Source organism: Chlamydotis macqueenii, chromosome 3, assembly GCF_036417535.1.
Source record: "Chlamydotis macqueenii isolate bChlMac1 chromosome 3, bChlMac1.mat, whole genome shotgun sequence".
NCBI classification, from domain to species: domain Eukaryota; kingdom Metazoa; phylum Chordata; class Aves; order Otidiformes; family Otididae; genus Chlamydotis; species Chlamydotis macqueenii.
The window spans coordinates 76,087,035-76,108,358 of NC_141558.1; the positions used below are offsets into that span (position 1 = coordinate 76,087,035).

The 21,324-nt window shown below is 35.8% G+C and overlaps 1 protein-coding gene across 1 annotated transcript in view; it reads left to right on the plus strand.

Moving 5' to 3' along the window:
- The window catches only part of USH2A (usherin), a 386,243-nt gene that overhangs the window by 99,158 nt on the left and 265,761 nt on the right, over nt 1-21,324 (plus strand). Inside the window, exon 20 of the mRNA XM_086744172.1 lies at nt 9,360-9,590. Coding sequence (XP_086600298.1) covers nt 9,360-9,590 — 231 coding nt within the window. The remainder of the gene's footprint in view (nt 1-9,359; nt 9,591-21,324) is intronic.

Below are 21,324 nucleotides of genomic sequence, written 5' to 3' on the forward strand. Positions count from 1 at the left end.
GAACTTCCTGCTTGGACATCAGAGGATCGAGAGGGTTTTGAAAGAGAAATTGTTAGGAAAATCAGCTTCACAAGTCTCTATTAATGGAATAAGGTACAGCTCTCTATAAATATAAGCTCAAAATCCATGCTATTTGACATACTGGTGGTCACCTGAAGAGACTTGAGTGCTTAATATTGCAGTTTCCTTTTGTATAGACATTTGAAACACATTCATTACTTTCACAATATTAGCATTTTCAGTTAAGCAATTGGTGGTATTGTCATGTGAATGTTGCGATGATGATCTTTGAAATTATCTCTCTTACATAATCTGGACTCACATAGGAAAAAACGTGAAAATTTCTGCTGTGCAGAACGTTTTCTAGGCTCCTTGGGCTGTATTTCAGTTGCCTGAATTCCATCAAAGCTCCTTTGTGTAATCAACGAAGAGATATAGGAGCTTCCAGACAGGGAATAACAAGTTGTCCAGAGCTAGTAAATAGGAAGCTTTATATACATGACCTGAAGTGGAATTTAAACTGTTGGGACATGACCTCTAGTCTATCCTCTGTTCTTCATCTTTCTATTTATTTAATTGCCTTACCATTTTTCTCAAGTGGAAGGCTGATCGTTTGTTCCTTGATTCACCGTATTGTCTTTGTGTTTCTGTGGGCAAAGGTTGCTGTCAGTCTTCTCTCTTGCTGAATTGCTGATTTCAAAATGTATTTTGTTTCCTTGTACTGCCGCCTCTTAAAGTTTCAAGCTGGCCATCACAAGAGCCTCCTGCTTGTATGAATATGACTTTCTCCCATACCACACAGCCATGCAAGGAACAGCATTCCAGTCTGCGCTGATAACACAGAAACAAATATGGCCTAAACAGCACACCTTATTACTACAAATTATCCAACTTTGCATTTATACATTTATTAAAAGACTCAAACAGTATCTTAGTTATGCTTGCCAGCTTGTTTATGACCATCTCCTCCTTGGTTGACCTAATACTTAGAGACCTATCACATTAGAGAAGACAGGAGAATACAAAATAGAATAACAGACATATCCCAATTTATTAGCTGTTTTGCAGTGTAGCATTTTCCTTTTTACTGTTGTAAGCCTTGAAAGCAAAGTATCAGTCCTGTATCGGGTTCATTTTATATTTTTAAAGCATGTTAATGCAACATCTTAAAATCTGACAAACTAAAGAGTAAACCCCTTACATTTTGCACTCAGTTTTATCTTCCACCATTCAGATTTTTAATTTCCAGAGAAAATTGCTTAATAATCTCCATCTAGTTTTTATTTGTGTGTGTATGCATGTTCCATTTTGTGAAATTCTGTAAAACTGTGTTTCCAAAGAAAATTTAAAAGGAACACTACTTATGTGATGACTTTTAGATCAAAGTGAGTTCAAACTTGGAACAAAGTTAAGAGAAACCAGTCCCTGTCATTTGTAAAAATAGATGATCAAGTCTTAATCCATTAATATCCTTTTGTGTCATTGAACGGTGCAAAATGAAATTAGAATTGCCTTTCTAGGACTGTTGAGGAGTTCTGTTTCATGAAGGAATGTCTCCCTGGCACAGAGACAGCCTCTCTGGCTGGACGCCAGTCCCTCTCCATGCCCTGGCAAAGGGAGCTTTTTGGAGGAAGTCTCGACTGAAATGTGCTCCAGCATGATGGTCCCCTTGCATCGTAACACAATCCAGGAGCTTTGAATTGTGTTCCAAATTGAGATAGAGGTTGTACTAAATTAGACTAATTCTTCTCCTCTGATCCTGAGGACGATAATGGAAAACCATCTCTACTCCTTCCATGTGTGGAGTATACCAATTTATCACGTGGAGCATTTAAATCAAAGGGTACCTTTATGGTTGTGATTTTGACATGTCCAACTGATAGGTATTAGGAACAGACTTGCTTTCAGAATTGCCAATGCCTTCTAGAATTTGCCACTAGAAGTCTCAAGTAATTTTTAAGCTTTGTTCATATCCATTAGGTTAATTTGAAAACTAGCTACAAGAATAAGACACTCTTCAAAATCTGTCACTCTTTTTCTCTGGCAACATGTTTTTTTTTTTTTTTTATACAGTGTAACATAGCAAATAAGAGCAAGGGCAGAAACAAGGGCGTGAAATCATTAGAAACAAAAATACTGAGGAAGAAAAGTAAGAGGTTTTGAGAGAGGATTTAAAAGACAAAGAAAAGAGACTTCTGCAGTCAGGGGCAGAATTTACGGGTAAGACCTGAGGAAGCAGAAGCATCGGAATGTTTGCTGGTCTTTCAATTAGAAGTCTTTTCGAATATAACTTAAAATTTTTTAAATAATCAAGAAGCAAACATAACAAGTAGATCCCTTCTAACCTGATTCAGTATAGGCATCCGTACCAGGGATATTTAATGAGTAGCTTTGAAGGAGGAGAGTGAAAGAAAATGAAAATCAGCCATATGTCCTTGTGTCTGCCAGACTGGCAGAAAATCTCTTCCTCACCAATATATACACCCACGATATTTGTAAATGGTAATGAAAGAAGATAACTGAGCCAGAAGAATGTGAGGAAGCAAACAAAATAGAATTAATAAGAATTGAGTTATTTTATTAAAAAGCTGAGTGGAAGCTATCACAAATGCATATGAACCCAGGAAGGAAGAACAGGTGTGATAAATAAAAGAACTTGCACAGGTACATCTGATGCATGACCTGCTCTGAGAATGGTAAAAAGTCTTGGAAGATCAATGTTACATGGTAATGCACTATTGGGATGAAAGATGAAAGCAAGCATGTCAAGGAAATGAAAGAAGAGAATTAACATGTCTGGTACTCAGAGAAGGTGGCTGGACAGAAGCAAAACCTCAATTTGGTATATTCAAATAAAAATACATCAATAGTTGGCTTTATAGACTCAAATAATTAAAAACTTTCATACTTTTTTGATCAGTATTTAAGATATTAAACTAAGGATGCACTTTCCACAATCCTTATGGTATTTTAAATACTCTTTATGCACTGCCTTATTGTGCACATGCTATTGAAAGCCTTGGCTGATAGACGAGGAAAGTTCATTCTTAATACTTGGTTTGAAAATTTAGAATTAAATTTGAGCTTTGTTTTTGTCTTTGCTACTCCAAGATCATCAAATGGAACTGCATGTCTGTAACTGAAAGCTATACTGAACAGCAATTACACATTTTTCATCTCAACACCTAAAGTCATGTTTTACTTTTTTTTCTTTTCTCCAAATTCTACTGAGTTCAAATTCCTGTTTCTTTTTGAGAATGGCATTCAGCCTGTTGTTACTAGTCTTAGGCTTTTTTTTTTTATTTTTTATTTTCAAAAGTGCTTTCTGTTGTGTGGTTTTATCTCATGTAGGATTCTGAGCTGGTACCTTGAAATGTATAGAACTATACTAGCTGGTACTAGTGAAAGACCTGGTCCCTTAAAAGTAGTTTTTTGGTTTTGGGTTTTTTTTTTAATGTTATATTTGCATAAAATTGTGAATTACTTGCATTATTCTTTGCAGCATCTACCAAGACAAAACATGCATGTTTTCCAAATTTTTCAGTCAGGCAGAGAAACATCTTTTTATTCCCAGTAATTTCTGTCATTTCAACAGGACGAAATTAGGCATGTGAGTGCTTGGAATAGTACGCTTGCTTGTTCTACCCCTCTCAAATCAGATAGAGTGCCTTAAACAATCTATACAACTATGTTTCATTAAATACTGTGTGACTGAACTTGTTTCTTGTAGTTAAGTTCGTCTTTCTTTTGCCCTTCATTTTTTTTTAAACTTCATTTTAAAAGCATTTTTTAAGACGTACCAAAATATGGCTTTGTGATTGCTGCTATTTACCCCAGCACATTGTATTCCTGATCCTTTGCTCTTGGTGGCAATTACAGGGTTCAGAAGCTAATTTGTAGAAGATATTCTTCTAGCACCAGCTGCATCTGGCTTCTTGGCAGACTTCTCAAGCAGTTGTATTTGTGGCTTTGGAGTTGCCTCTGGGTTTGCTGGGGTAATAATACTGGTGGGCTTTCTGGGCTGTCTTACACTCTTGATGTCATTTTCTTTTTGATTACCCCTTTAATCTGAGTAATTTGTCCATTTTTTCCATTCATGAATAAGGTCCAGTGCAAGCTTTTTTCAAAAGCCTCAGCCCATTTGTCAATGCAATACAGCATTTGTTTATGCCTGTCATAGGCTGCTTTTCTACAAAAAGCTATGCCTCAATTTTAAAATAGCCATTAAACAGGTAATAAGTAATGTGTATTTTCCTTTGTTACTGAAGAGAAATACGAGGACCATTTGCTGCTGGCCTGAAAACACAGATTGTTTTGCATGCATGTACATACGTCTCTTCGTTGTGAATAGGACCCAAAGTGATTAAACAAGCACTCTTAATATGTTAATTTATAATTTTAATTACAACAATCTTGTATATATAGTCATTAGTGAATACTAATATAAATATTTTTCTACCTTTTTATTCATAATGCATAAACCAATCATCCAGTTACTTCTCGGCAGTTGCCTGTTTCCGTTTCATAATACAATCTTTGTTCTTAGTTATGAATGCATTTTGTTCTTTCCTGTCTTGAATAATCCCTCATTAAGCTAGTCACTTTCTCCTCCATGCTAAAAAGGAAAAATTATCATGCAAATGTGGCATGCCATATTAAAAAGCACATTACCAAACACTTTTGTTGCTGTCCTTCAATTAGTTTCCCTTCTTTGAATTTAATTTCATTTGTTGTTAAACTACTGACTTGATGTATGGACTCATGAATTTGAGGCTGCTGCCAAGAATGTAGCAGGGAAAAAAATCAAAGCCTCTTCAGAAAGCTGCAGAGGCAAAGCTGAAATGAATTTGCTTCACCTTTGACAAGAACACTTGAGCAGCATTGGAATCCTCTGATGATTCAGCTTGGCTAATTATCCGATTATTTATTTCAAGAATAAAGACACTGTTTTACAATTAGAAAAGTGTAAAGTAATCTGAGAAATTTCGTAATGACAGATGACTTAAGTAACTTCTGAGATAAGTGGTATCTGCACAAACTTGTCTTGCCAAGTGTTCAAGCTGTAGTTAAACTGCTCTTTGAGTTTCAGGAAATTAGTAGGAACTCAAAAGGTATTTGTTTCTTCTGCCCTACCAACCACATATTATACTTCAGAAAATAGCTCAGTTTGTTCTTTTCCTTCTGTGTCATATTTGGAACATTTTAAAGCTATGTTTAAGTTGCTTTCCTCTTGATTAAAAGCTTTTGGTTCAAAGCAATACTTTTTAATTGCCTAATGATATAAGTCAGTTCTTAGGAAAGAACTGTGCATTTAGGAGTTCATTTGCAATATAACTGAAAAATTCATTGCATGGCAGTAAAACAATTTACTGTTAATTACAAGGAGAAGAATTTGCTGTACCATGCTCACAGATTGCCATGAATCATGCAGCACTCCTAGAGATTTATAACAGATGTGTAAGTGGGATGAATTAGCAGGGTTTAATAACAGAGACACAAATCATGCAGACTTCAAGGAGCTTTAATTGATATACTAGAATGTGACGGGCATGAATCACTCAGCCATTCAACAGCACTGTAACATATGGTCAGCTCAATATGCTGCATCTTAAATCGGTTGGTGAGTTGTTGGTTGTCCCATATGGTGGAAGCAATATATTTTTCATGATTTTTTAAAAATACTGCGTATTACATCTATTTTTAAAGAAATATGATTGTAGCATATCCATGTTATTAATTTTTCTTTTGATGTCCATTATGGGTGTTTTTTATTATTTTTTGGGAAGAGTGCAAAATGGACTCTAAAAAAAATCTTCTAAAGAATAAAAAAATTGTCAGAAGACATAAGTATTATTTCTTGACTCGTTTACTGTTGAAATGACTGATACTATTGTGAAGTGTGGAGAAAGAGAAGAGCATACCAGAAATACTATGGCAACCTCTGGATCCTCTGGACTAATAACTTGTAGCAAAAATGAAATGGATGAGCAATAGTGAAGCATGTAACTTTACCTGCAAAGTGAACTCCAAGATGAAAAAAAAAAAATAGATTTTCTTTAAGTTTTTGTCCTCAAATTTACCAAACATTTCTGTTTTAGTTTAATGCATTTTGAATTCAACTGAACAATAATGGAAAAAAGTATACTTTCTGTTACTGTTACCTTCCTGAACGACTCAGAATGGCTAATTGAAGGCTTCTGTGGAAGGGTACACAAATATCTACCTACAGAGCAGCAGTTATTCAAACGTATGTAAGCCGGTTAAATTTAGCTACAGCATAAATATGTTATTCCTGGGACAAGAATCTGGCAGAGCATGGAAAAGCTTTAGCAGTTGTATTAGTAAACCTGACAGACTTGAGAAAGGAGTATTGTATCCTTAGAACTGTGGCTGCCAGAATTTAATGTCAACAATTAAAATTTATTTTGATCCTTACCTAGTGTTTATTACTGTTTGTATACACAACAGACCTTACTAATACAGAGATGCACTATTAGATGGAATTACCATCTGTTCAGAGCGAAATGCTGGCATCTGTCTTTGAGTCTAAAACTAAAATGATATTATTTCAAATAAAACAAAATTAACTTCTCTTTACTTACCAACTTCATTTTTGTGTACATGTGTGTGCATACACACATGGGAAAGGCTTATTTGTAATGACCTGGGCAGCAACATCTATATTTAGATATATGACTTCAACTTAAACTGTATGGACCATCTGTCTTTATTGGTCTTTTTTTGTGCCCTCTGCTACACAATGACATGCAGCAATCATGGGCTTTTAAATACTGTTTTAGCTTTATAATATATTAAATATGTATTATATAGCAAGGCATTAAAACTACATAATTAAAATACACAAAATGTGACTTTGAATCCACTAAAATGTAGTACACTCATTATTTTGACAGAACATGACTAAAAAAAATTAAATAGGTAAAATTATAGTTGATTCATCTTTCAGAAAGTAGCTACAGGTACCACAGTGACACCTTTAGGAAAATATATACTGTATCTTTTAGTCTTGAACACTTTTAATTTCAGCATTTAGTATCCTACTGGGCTGGTGCTACAGATTTGTTTTCAGTCTTGTATGTTCCTATGCAGAGTTAGGTTTTCTGTTTTGTTTTGTTTTGTTTTTTTTAACTTATGTAACCTGTTATGCACAGCATTCTACTCTCTTGATGCACAAGAATTCTCAAGCATCAATGAGACTGTAGTTTAAATACTAATGTTATAGCAAAGATGTTACTTTCTGAAAGGGTAGGCTTCTGTTCCATATATCACAAAATAATAAATTGTGTCATGCCAGTGTTTAATGCGTGTACACAGTGCATTAACTGTAACTGTAGTACATTTATTTGTGCTAGAGGAGACTTGAAAATGATTAAAAAATCAATACTTCCCTGTCAGAGAAGCAAGTGTTACGATGCATTTAAGTAGTTAATTGCATAAGCCCCATAAAAGCTTCAGGTTTGGGTATCAGAGATGCCTTAATTATGGTCCAAGTAACTGCCCTTTATTAATACTAGACTTTAAAGGAAGATATAGTTATTGTCATAAGTGTTAGTTAGCTGTATGTGTTTTAGAAATAATGAATTTTAGTATTTCTATTTTACCATCAGTAAGCTGAACTGGAGGGCTCACCCTCTTATGTTCACATTTAAAATGCTGACGTACACTTGTTCCCTCAAAGGTGAAGTTTTGATTGTTAAGCTGTGTTTTCTATTTAAACTTGTGCATTAATACCACAATTCATTAGTGCTGTGCCCTGCTTATGCAGGAAAGCTTATGACCTCATGCTGCATTACTTCAATTTTGACATTGTAAATTTCTGCTATAGTGTGAGATACTAATTAGATTGTGAAGTCATAAATGATGCCTAAGCAGGAATTTACAACACATAGTGTCGTTGGCAGTTTCCCAGTTCCCCCACTCCCTGCGTTCTCAAAGAATATTTATCAAGTTTGAGAGAGGCCAAAGAAAAAGGAAGAAAGAAAAAAAAAAAGTAGCAACATGCTACAGGCAAATAGGAAAAAATGAAAAATATGTTAATGATCTTGGAAATACGTGAATGTTTAAAGGATGTTATTCGTTCTAAATGAAGCAATCTCTCCTTCTCTAAAGATTTCACACTGTGTACAATTCTGCGCTATGAAGTAATATGTCAGATTTTGAAGGCCCATATTTTAATTCAAATTTTATTGTTCTTGAAAGGCGTTTATTGCTTTTTACTATGTCATTATGAGAACAAGTAATTTTTACAAATTGTCATTGTATTTCATTTCCTGGGTACAAATGAAGTTTCTGTTGTTAAGTCCTTTTGTTTATCAGGCAAAGAAGGGGAAGGAAAAGATGGATATAGATTCCACAGGTGGTAGAGTGTTCTTGTACTTCTCCAGTAGACATCTTGTGTTGTTTCAGTAATGGTCCATTTCTTTCCCACCTGTATGGCCATCATGCCATTATCCAAACAGATCATGCTGCCCTCCAGTGGCTTCCTGTACCGTATTTATAAGAAAAAAAAAAAAAAAAAGAAAAAAGTGTTCATAACTCAGGTATAGCGTGACCAATGCTATCAGAATGTTGAAAAGAATATTGAAGTATTGGTTTTAGTGGTAGGAGGATCATTGTGGTAACATAAAACTATCTTATGCTGGTACCTTAGTGGAAACAATCTTGTATGGAGTCTTACTGTGCATCAGTGTTGGTGGAGAAAAGTTAGAGAATATAATTTTCTTGAACTGCATAATTATCTGAACATATGCTAATGTCTTGTGTATGCACCATGAGGAAAACAACTTGATGGGCGTTCAGTGTTGTGGATGGATAGCTGTTCTGCTCCTGTTGACGAGGATAAATTCAGTGATAAAAGACTTGTGTTGTCATGTACCATACTGCCGAGATGTAACAAGAGCGAGTTAACTGTTCAGATTCTCCTTTAGTCTTTCACTCAAATCCAATGCTGAAAGTCATACAAATACATGCTTACAGTGAGTATGGCATGAGAGGCTAATCAAGGGAAGAATACGAATATATTTTAATGAAGATGTTGATTCAGATTCTTAAAGATTGTAAAAAAAATATTTTGGTTATAATACTGGAGATATTTATTCAAAGCCTGAATAAACAAATAAGGTATGTGTTGTGGAACTGAGAGCAAGTTCTTAGAGAGGTTAAGAATGTTTTTGCTTTGTTTTTTTGTTTTCTAATTAAGCTTCAGTGGATATCTGTGTTTATTCTTAAGATGATCAGAAACTGAAGCAGCAGGTTTTGCAAAAATTATGTTATGTGCAATAGATAATTTCCCAAGTGTTATAGACAATGATACCTGGATACTTCTTTTTAATGCACAGCTCCAAGAAAACTTAGTGTTCCTCGTGTTGAAGGAATAAACAGCACAACGGTAAAGATAAATTGGAATGAACCTGAAGAACTTAATGGACCTTCTCCCATCTACCAGGTGGAAAGAATGGATTCATCTTTAGCTACATTGAGTACAGAAGTAATGAAAGGGATCCGTTTCCCAGGAAATGGATATTACAGATTCGCTAGCTCCACTCTCCCTGCTAATACTTACTTTACAGGTAAATGAGTTTAAATTACTTACAAAATGTACCAATTGCACTCTGCATTTGTTTTACCATTTATTATAATCTTCTATATAGTTTTCGTGGTAAAATCTGTAGGTGTTAATTTATGAGTATAATGTGATTGTTAGTGATGTATGGGCTATTTCAATTCTCACATAAAAAAGCCTGTGGAAAATGTTGTTGGATGTGGGATTTGTATTCCCTTGCCTTTGAACATAGAGATGTACATGATGGTGAATATTGGTGTGTGTTTGACTAATTTCCTAGTAGTAAATATAAGTGGATTTTATTTATTCTTCTGGGATAAAAACTTTTTTATTAATATGCTGTCGAATACTAAGGCATGGTTTATTTGGTATCTTTTTGAGGACTCCTGAGGTTGCATGAGCACTCAAAAAGCACTTTCTTCCATATTCAGATCATTTTTGTTGTGGTCCTGTTTGCTTTGTCAAGGAAAGGAAAAAAGCTGCCAATCTGACAGAAGTCTGCTGTTTCTGGGCCGCTGTTTATTATCGCCTCTTTTTTTTTTTGCTAGTTATTTATTTTGGAACTGGGCATTTTTCAGATTGAAGCAAACTAATTATCCTATGTTCTGTGGTTCTCGTCATTTGCTGATATCTTCACTTCCTGGATGAAGCAAAGATCTAGACATCGTTTTTTTTTTTTTTTTGGAAAATATCTAGATGAACTTGGTTGTGTGTTTGAGATGTTGTAGAGGTCTGTAAGTGAAATACTGCAGTGGTGTGCATGAAGTATGAGTTTTTAAAAGTACAAGAAGAAATGGCAGAGCTGAAGGCTTAAATTTTTAAAAAGGTGTATGAAAGGGGAGTGTGTATGTGTGTGTATGTATATATAGCTATATCTATCTATCTATAGTCATGAGACTGCTAGCAGCAAGGGTAAATCCAAAAGGAATCTAGGTAACAGTGAGAGCAAGCATTAGATGGCATGCTGATAGCGCAAAGGCCACGCCACAGTGGTACAACTTAACCTGGTACAGAGCCTTGTTTGTTAAGACAGATAAGGGCTGCAAAAACCATGCAGCATTGTTGACACCCAAAAGAATGATAGAGATTTGAAGATGACTGAGTAGCAGACATCCCTTGTCTTCTGGGTCATCACAGGTAATTCTGGCAAGAATATTTGAGCACAGATAACTTGGTACTTGTGAATATGTGTGTGTGCAAATAGTTTTTGTTTAAAACAAAAATCACCTTCTTGTGTCTCTGTGATTACCCAGTGAATCTAATTTTTTTTTTTAAAGTTGAATATAACTTCCTTTTTTTTTTTCTTTCTAGGCGCTTACTTGACTGACAGTCAAATAACAAGTGATAATGTGTTAGTTAAATATTGACACCGTGTTGACTTGCAAAACCTGTCTCTGTGCAGGAATCCGCAGGAACAGCTGTTGGGCTTCTTTTCTCATCCAAATTGCTTGATGGTTTTCCTGACATCAGAGTTTGCACCCTTTACTGTATATTTAGTTAAAAAAAATCTTTGATGTATTTCTTCTGTTGTCAGTTGCAATGGTCTAAACATGAAAGGAATTGTGAGCTGCAGTTTTTCTTCTGGAGCTCCAGCCAGCCTCATCGCTGTGGTATAGTTAAATAGTTTAATCAGGTAAAGAATTATGTCTGTCACTGAATTTCCTTCTTCTCTGAGTGCTGGAGAAGAGGGTGTTGCACTACAGGAGTTGCTAACATGCCTGTCTGTTTGTAACCAAGCAAGCCCAACACTCATCTGCCCAAGTGCTGATTCAGTCTGGGGTATGGTTATGCTCCACAAGCTCAGACTGAGGCCTTGCATACGGCTTATTGAGATGGCTCAGGTGATTTGAGAAAGTTTGGACAGAGAGGCTGGGAGAAGATGTTAAGATGAAGCTCCCTTCATATTTTCACCTGATGACTGATAATGGTGTATGGATAAATATTATTTATGCTACTTTGGATTGTGATCTTTCTATTAGATTAGCTATTAGTCTAAGTATCTGGAGAAGAGCTAGAACCAAAACATAGGCAATTTTTCCAGACATCTGCTTGTAATGACTAACAATCAGGTTAAATCAGACTGGTACCTAGAAATGTGTAATTCAAGTACTTGACAAATCAATAAAGATTTTGAGAAATAAAAATCCTTTTTTTTTTTAGAGTAGATTATCAGTCCTTCTTCCAAAACATGATGGAAAGAAAATTATAACAAATTCAGGAGAGTTCAGAAAGACACAAGAGAACAAAAAATATTCCTTAATTATACTCTGCACTTGTTTTGTTTTTGAGGCCCTCTCTCATTACCCATCTCTGAAGAGAAGCAGTTGGCAATTGTGCTTTATAGATGGGATGGGTTTAGTGTGCATGCAGCTGTGTACATTTTTGACACAAAAGTGTGCCAGCTTGTATATGTCAGTCAGCAGACAGATACTTCTTAGTGTGTGTGGGATCACCCACTGCTAATCTAGAAAAAGATAGATCAGTTTATTCATTGCTAATAAATGCAGTTGTCCTCAGTACCTCCCTGTCTGGTCTTACACCCCAAGGTGCAAGTAATAGGGGCAGATGTATATCTGGGAAATTTTCCAAATTCATCCTTAAAAAAAAAAAAAAAGTTAGGCAATAAACACTGGCTACAACTAAGCAGCATCTTTCTGGCTATAACAAAGCCTCCAGCTGCACAGGAAGATGTGCTCTGAGTACACATTAGATGAGAGGAAGTCAGGTAAAGAAAACAGTTGTTTCTGCCAGAACTGTTCACATGCAACTTCTCAGCTCTTCAAACTGTGAAGTATTTTAGGCATCTGTAATATCCTTTCCCAAAACAATGCAGACTTGATTTTTAATACTTATTTTTATCCCTTGAAGTCCTTGGATACAACAACATTCATTATATCTATCAAAATACCACCAAGCAAAGGAACACCCAGTGTACTTGTATTAGCTCAGGAACTCATCTGTCTCCCATCACTCTAGAGATTGGAGTATTCAGATGTTTGTCTTTGCATATTCCCCATGAGACAGCAAAGTGCTATCATTCTGGTTTGGTGAGCTGATGTTCAGATTTTACTTAATACAGGAGTTTGTACTTAAAAGATCCTCTAGAAATGACTAGAAGGCTTTACAAATTAGTTATTTCATGTGGTTTGCTTTGTCAGCACAGCTTATGTGATGTGGCTGTTGGTCTGGAGTGAGAATGCTGCAGGGGCACTGTTGTGGTTCTCTACTACTCTGGGGAGGTACTGTCTGTATTATACAGGGTGTAGATAGACGAGCTTGAAGTTCAGAGACCTGTAAAAAACTGAGTGTCTGAAAATCTTTTAAATTCAAGTTATAATTATATTATCCCTTTGATGACTGTTTAATGGCTAGGTCCAAGAAAAGCCCAAGGATGAAGATAATGAGCATGATGTCCTGTTAACCTGGCTTTCACCACTAACAAGTGTTCTAGAGTAGTTTGCTCTTCTGGAAAGCTAGGATCTTCATATACTTTCTAGCAGAGGCATACCGAGGCTTTTACAGGAAGATCCCTTGAGATCATGGAATTAAATCTGTGGAAAACAGCATGCTCAACAGCTGAAGTGTCTGTGAATATCAACAACTAGCTGACAGATATTATTTATGAACTGAGTTTTTCTTCAATTCCCTTTTGCTCCTTGGTTGAGGGCCAAGACTTGAGGTACCTGAATGGATGAAATAACTGAAGTATGGATTTTGACCTGTGTAAATGAGCCCTGCTTAGAATCAAGTTTGTTTCTAATTTGAGGCATTACCTTCTGTTCTGAATTCATAACTCATAAATATCACTTGAGGGTAGGCAACTTCACCTTTTTGTTTTACAGAGAATAGAGGATCATATTTTTCTTTGAAAACATGAGTTACTGAGAAAGTACACGTGCACCCTGTGGAGTATATTGGTGGATACTATACCTTCATATAGATACAGTGCCACTGTTTTAACTTAATAGAAAATCCTGTTAAAAAGCTGTGCAATAGTTTGGTTTGGTTTTTTTTTTTTTTTTCTAGAGCAAGTGTACTGGATTAAGCTCCTAAGGACAGATAAAGGGTAGTTTGGTGTCCAGGTTTTATTGAGCAAATAGATGCCAAACTGAGTTGTTTCAAAAGGGAACTTCTAGGCCCAAAGAGCAACTGCTTGAAAACTGAACTCTGAGTGTCCCTGGAGTACAGTGACATCTGAGCTAGGAGTTTCAGGGCTGCAATTTAGTTGTCTAAAGTACAGTCAAGGATTACACAACTCACTTTTTGAATCTTTCCTCTGATTGATCCATTGCCAAACAGAAAGTCTGTGGCTGAGCTGATGGGATAGGAACAATCATAGTTAGAAAGGAGAGAAATTGCAATCAATTGGACAGATGAATGAATAAGAAAGCTCTTTGGACTCCTTTCTATGGAGGTAGCTGGGCTCCATGAAGACAAACTCATTGTGTCTGTAGGGGTATGTAGAAACTGCTCACTGTGTAAAGAGTGACTCAAGTGCTAGAAAAGAAGGAAATGACAGAATAGCAAGATGAGTGTGTGGAATGTTACATTCCTCCTGACCTGTCAAAATGAGACCACTTTTCAACTATAACATTGAACATTGACAATTCTGTGGCATTGTGGTGGGTTTTGCAAATAATAGATATATTCTTTCTATGAAATTGAGCAAAACAAATCCTCCAAGCATGCTTTATGTGTGGCTTAAACTACAATTTGAGCTTGACATCAGGAGTTACAATTATATAACCATATGAGAAGGGAAGCCTTTACTTATTTGGTGATAAAAGAATTCTTTTTTTTCAGGTGGATGAAAGATTCTTTGTGACTATGATATTTTAAAAACAGTTGAATTAGGTATTATTTTTGTGTGATTTCTCTTGGATGCTACTTGTTTAAAAAGAAAGTTATTCATGTAATATTGATCAAAATGCAGTCCACCCTGAAGAAATTTTTGTGTTTGGCCTTGCTTTGATTGGAAGTTTTCTGAAATAGGATACTACACTTAAAAAGCAGTGGGTCTTGTCTGAAATATGTACCCTTTGCCAACCTCTACATAATGCAAATTCAGCTCTGTAATAGTTAGGAAATAACTGTATGAGGTAAGATGTTCATATATTCAGCATTACAAGCAGAGCTTTTTTTACAATGACATTTTTAGTGTTGTAAAGTGGTCTTAAAAACGTGTATTTAAAAAAAACCAAAAAACTGTGCTAGAGTTTTTACTGCCAAATTCTGAGTCAGATACACACGCATTTCTCAGAGTGGGGAATCTTTCCAGTAATGATATTTCTTAATGAGTTTGCCATGGAACACTGCACAAGCATCGTTTACATTTGTTCTGAGCAGAAGTGCTGAGTATGGCTGTGGTCATTCAATGTTTGATCTCACTGTAGCTCTTCATCACAATGAACTCTTTGCAGTAATGTAGAACAAATTCCACTCCATATAATCTTGAACAAACATTTCATAGTTAGTAGAAGACGCAAATATTTTCATTAGTGTATGACGCCAAATAAACAGGCCTTTTCCAGCATCCCAAAAGAAGTTTATGGAATGCATTATGACTGAATACCAAGAAAATGAGCATGATTGGAGGTCTAAACAATGTAAGAGGAAAGGCTGAAGAAAATGGGGTTGTTTAGAAAAATGAAGACTAAAATGAGAGATGGTGATGGTCTTACAGAATATAAAAATGTTTGTTTTAGAAGAAGAGAATGAACTTTTATCCATGTCTACTGTGAGTAAAGGAACAATGGTCTCATAATAAGCTTAAAATATAGCAAGGCAGATTGTATTCTCACAAGAAATTTTTTTTTAACAGACAGGCTAGTTAGGCAAAGGAATACATTGTTGTGAGGAAAAAAAATGACAGCTCTGACCCTGCAGATTTTAAGGAATAGTTAGATGAGGATTTGTTTAGGAATAACCTAGGTAAAATTGATTCTGCTTTGGAGTAAGTGGATTGATTCTGTGACCTCTAAGAATGTTTTCCAAACATATATCCTATTATAAACTCAGATTAACCCAATGAAACTGGGAAAGATGTTAACTTTTAACAAATAGAAGGAAAGAGCTGCCTTCCCCCACCCCCTGCAGGAAATTTGTATAGGTACAGGTCTGGTTTACAATTTTCTACGAAGAGAGATGGTTGCACGGTTGGACAAGTTTTGCTTCTATTTCTTTTTTTTTCTCTCCTCTAGATATTTTCCAGCCTTTCTTTTTATGCCTACTGATAAGGTTTGAAATGGCTAGAAATTAATTTTAATCACTAAATTGTAGAATAATAGAATAATTTAGATTGGAAGAGAAGTCATCTGGTCCAACCTCCTTCTCATATTGAGTCCCACTAGACCTGCTTAGGCCTTTGGTTGAATTCTATCTCTATATGTAGTCAAGTATATTTCCAAGGATATTTTCACAACCTTTCTGGGAAGTCTGTTCCAGTTTCCAATCTGACCAGACTTTTGGTAATTTTCTGTATTTTTCAAATACAGAATTTTCTGTATTTGAACTTGAGTTTATTGCCTCTTATTCTGTCATTAGTGACCAGTGTCCTGGTCCAAGAAAGCACAGCTCCGTCTTCTTTATATCCTTCCATGAGGTAACTGAAGAAGGGCAAGATCGTCTCCTCCAGTCTTACATTCTAAAGACTGAACAAACCCTGTTCTTTCAGTCACTTTTCATGCTTCGTGTATTTTGTCCCTCTGATTATCTTGGTGCCCCTCTACTGGATTCCTTCAAGTGTACCAAGATCTTTTTTTCATGCTAGAGTACCCAAAACTGCATTGCAGGACTTGCATTTGCCTTTGTTGAACTTCACAAAGTTGCTGTCAGCCCATTTCTCCAGCCCATCAAGAATCCTCTGAGTTGCAGTGTATCGATTTTTTATTGCCTGCAAACTTTTTGATAGGACCCTCCATCCCATCACCCAGAATTCATTTTAATGAATAAAATTGTTAAATAGAATTGGTCCCAGTACCAGTTCCTTATAAATGCTGCCCGTTGGGCTTTTTGCCACTTGTCACAAGCCTTTGAGTCCTGCTGTTCAGCCAATTTCTTACCCACTTTTATAGTCCACTTGTGTTCCATCTATTTCTCCAGCCTGATGGCAAAGATCCTATGGGAAACCATGTTGAAGCCGTTGATAAAGCCAAGGTACACATGTTGCTTTCCCTTTTGGTTGCTGAGCCAGTCCTTTCATCATAGAAGGCAAATCAGGTTGCTCGGGCACAATTTGCCATGGATCTATTGATCCATGTTGACTGTACCAAATCATTGTCGTCCCCTCTGTGTGTCTGCATATGACCTCCTACATAGTGTCCCTGGGGTCAAAGGTTAGGTTGACCAGTCTGTAGTTTCCCTAATCTATAGATGCAACTTTACAGCAAATGCTATTAAATTTGCCTTACCCTAAAAAGATGAAGAGGACTGGAGCGCTTTCTATCTCAGGGATCTTTTGATACACACACTAAAGAGCTCTTGGAGAGCTCTTATTTTATTGTGTCCTTTCTGTCTAGGTTGTCGCCACAGGACTTCTCCTTAGAAATTTTTTTAATTTTTATGCCAACTTATTTTCTCCTCTTATTTTCACAAAAGAATGATTTGAACCCTTGTTTTCATGTTCTGTGAACGAAAGATAAAGATCTTCTATATCACCATCAAGTGGCTGGCTTCAATAAGAAGAACCATCTTTTTTTTTTTTTTCTGCATGAGAACTACTTGCACAGACACTTTAGGTAGAATTTTTTCATAGCACTTAAAATAAATTCACAGTTTCATCTTGAAAAACACATTCCTTCCTTCGAATCCCAAGAAGCCTAAAGATAGAGAGCGAAAGAGTAGCTGTGTGTAGAGAAAAAGGAGTGATCCAGCACAACAAAGTGAACTGTGCTGCTTTATGAACAAAACAACTTAAAACAATTTCGAACATGCACAATGGGGACTTAAGGCAGCAAATAAGCCAAGCTGATGCTGACCTTGCCAGTGTTAGAAGGGTAATATTTTCACTAAGATGAGCTGGTTGTGTTAGGCACAGACATACTTTCTATCAGTATCAAGTATCTGCTTTTTCTATCTTTTTTATTGTAGAAAAGATTGATTGTAGCCACTACAGAGGTGGGAAAAAAAAAGATTCTCCCCTTTTGTATTATTTCTCATCTTTACCTCTTGCTCTTTAACAGATCAACTACCCAGCACAATCTTTGGCATGCAATTGCAATTTTTTTTGCATCTTCTTGGCTTTAGCGCCAAAGTACATTTTTGCCAGTGCTGTGTGGCATTCTGCACTGCGTGGTTAAAACCAATTTTTTCTGCTTGTGCATGGAAACTTTCAGAGCATATAGTAGTCTCAACTATGGAAGTTGTGAAAGCAGTAGCTTTCCTATTGTTACATCAAGTTTCCAGTGGAAAAGCCCTTTCCCAGACTGGATAGTAGTTAGTTTCAGCTGTCTGCTTTGGTTACAGTATTAGGTCTTTTGATTATTATAGATATACCACATGACTCTGTAAAACAGCAGTTCTTCCACTTTTGTCACAGCTATAGTGGTGCTTCTATTAATTTTGTGCAAACATAATTCACCGTTTTGAAATGGAGTAGACATTCTCTCTGTAGGTGACAAACCTAAAAATTAGCAGGAGAAAAAAGGTTTTTATCAATTATTTCAAAGCACATGTGTTTAGTTAAGGGTAATAAAAATAGTTACTCTCTACCAAGTTTGTATTTTTTATAAACTAATCTGAGAGTGCAACCACTTACATACCAAGCTATTTTATACAAGATTAATTTCCACCAGTAAAGCATACCTATATATTTGATGTTTCTTTTTCTTGCTTGTCTCCAGATAAAATGCTGATAGGGTTTGATGCAGGAACTCTGTATAGGAATCTGCACAAACAATACTTCTTTAATTTAATGAGAATGACTGTGGAAGAAATATTATTTTGTTTTAGTATCTAGTCAGTATCTAGTTTATTAAGAATGGAATTCTCATGTATTTGTTCAGCTTACTGAAGGAGCCAAAGGTGTGATTATATTCTGTGTTTACAAGGGCAAAGAAGGGGAGGAGAAAGTTCAAGGAGACTTTCTGTTCTCTGCGCCTCTTCTGTGTGCAGCAAGGATAGTGGGTACCCTCATGTATGTCTCTGAAAATAAGCAGTTACAGAAGCACTATGTTTTGCTTCAGGCAGGACATCTTCTGGGATTCCTTTTGTGCTTGTGTGCTGCTAAGAAAAGGTGCAAGGTGGAAGGACTTGGTGGGAGGAAGATTTAGGGAAATAAAAGTTGATTAAAATAACAAACATAGAGAAAAAGCTAGATGGTAAGAACTGCACGAATGCATTACGTTTATTTAATAAAAAAAGGGTAAAAGGAGGTGGAGGAAGATGCCAAGCGACTCTTGGAAGTTTTGCATGTGAGAGATCAATGTACTGTGTGTTAAATGGAGGCTAATTGCATTTAACTATGACTATGTAGTTAAAGCAAAGTCTGAAATTATACAGATCAAAGAAAGAACTTGAAGCAGGTTTGAGCATAAAAAAATGATAGTTAAATGAATCTTCATCTTTCAGAGTGAATGTTATGAATGCTTCTGGATAGTCTCAGACTCAAATGCCTGATGGCGCAGAGATAGGTGAAAGAAAACTGACTCTTTCCAATGCTTTTCATTTGCTGGTGCAATTGTAGATCTTCCACACTGGTACTTCAGTACTTTGTAAGATTTTTGTAGGATTCTTATCTGCTGGTATAATTGAACTTGTAACCCAAAGTAGTTTTAAAGAAAGGGATTTGATAAGAAGTAACAGCCAAAAAGGAATATTCCTGTAGCTTTGACTTTAATAAATGTCAAATTTCTAATGTCTCTTATTTCTAAATTCTTACGTTTTCAGTTTGTGCTAGAGCCAGAAGGTAGTAACAATGACACTTGGTCAAGATTTTAATCTAGACTAATCATGCTAAATCCTCCTCTTGTGTTTTTTGGTTTGGTTTTTTTTTTTTTTTTCAGCAGTGCAGTTATACTGCATCTGTTTGGAAAATACTGGCTAGTCCAAGGCAGCATGGCAGGAATTCTATTATTTTTGATGCTGCCTCTCTCTTCAAAGTTCTTCCTTAATTTCAAATGATACATAAATCTTGTCCAATTTTTTCCTCACCCTTTAAAGTGCCATTACATTGAAGAAAAGTCTGTTTCTCAACCCTTCTTGCATATGCGCAAAAGGATCCTAATTTACAAGAAGATACTCAGAGTGACCTGAAGGGATGCAGCATGACAAGCTCTTGTTTGTATTATATTATTTATCTATTTTGAGGAGCAGTTTGTGGACAGGCACAGGAAGAATGTTATCTGTTCCTTGTATTCTTGGACTCTATGGAGAGTTTTCAGCAAGGATGAAGCGAAGAGAGGTTTAGTTCTCTTTTTGCTTGTGACGTATACTTCAAGTGAAATGAATGCTTTCTGGTTCATATTTGACCCTTATTTAGATTAATTCTATAAAGGGTCTGGTGGCTTGAGGGAGACGTTGCGTTTGACTAATACTGAGCCTTTAAATTATGCGTGCTTTTTAACATACAAATTCCTTCCCATATTGTGTTTTTAAATGGTGAAGATGTAACTACTGAATTATGTATTGACTGAAAGTGTGTGAAGAGTCATGCATTGATTATGATTGCATTGTGAATTTGATCAGGAAATTTTCATAATAATAATATAAGGAAGCTTTTCACCTTCTAATTGATTTTCAGGGCGATTAAATTAAGACCTTGTCTAAGTACGACTGTCCTTATCAATTACTGGCAGAATAGAGAAATTAAAGGATTAAAAATTTACGTGTGTTAAGATTCAGTATTTAAGGTCTAAAATCAATCAGATCATAGACTGAATAATTCCATTATGACAAAACTATCATTCAGGATTAGACTGTGGTAATTTGGAGGAAAAAAAAAGGCTGTCTGCACTAGTACATATGAGAAAAATTAAGATTGCAAAATTAAGCACGTAGAACTTAGGAAATGGAGTTAAAATAAGCAGCATGAACTTAATTCAGCCTTGTTACTTTTATGTGTTATAATGGCATGTAATCAATCAATTAAAAACTAACTTATCCATACATTCTCTGTACAGTACGGACCAGATGTTGCCTTTAAAAAATTCTTACTGTTCTGGATATGGCTTGATGTCTGTTTTACTGTATGTATCTAATTCTTAAGTAAATGCAGATTTTTTTTTTTTTTTCCTCTGCTATTTTCGATGGAGTATTTTAGTACTTTGTAATCATTGATATTAACTTTTACAACACTTACTAGTTTTGTTTTATGAATGAGGATTTGGGGTAAAGGAAAAAGAAGACTGAACGTGTCAGAGTCATTCCTAATTTTGAGTGCTCAGTTTTACATAGGGAGGACCTGAGGTTTTGGAGTAGTTCATGTGTTTAAAGTAGGGTTTCCACTGACCTCTGTTCAATTAACATTTCCACAGATCTCTGTGGGGTGTTTAAATGCAAGCAGTCAAGAAAATGAAGGTGCATAACAAGTGAATAACTCTGAAAAGTTTGGAGTAAGTGGTTTGCCTTGCATTGCATAGGAACTTTGTGGCAGAGGTAGGGACAGATTTCTCCAGAGTGACATCGCACTGTGCTAGCTATGGAACTGTCTGTTCACTTTTCATACTCCCCTTCCTCTTTCATTAAGCATCCTCAGAGCACTACATCAAATAAGACAGGCTTCTGTGCACAAAATCCTTATTTGC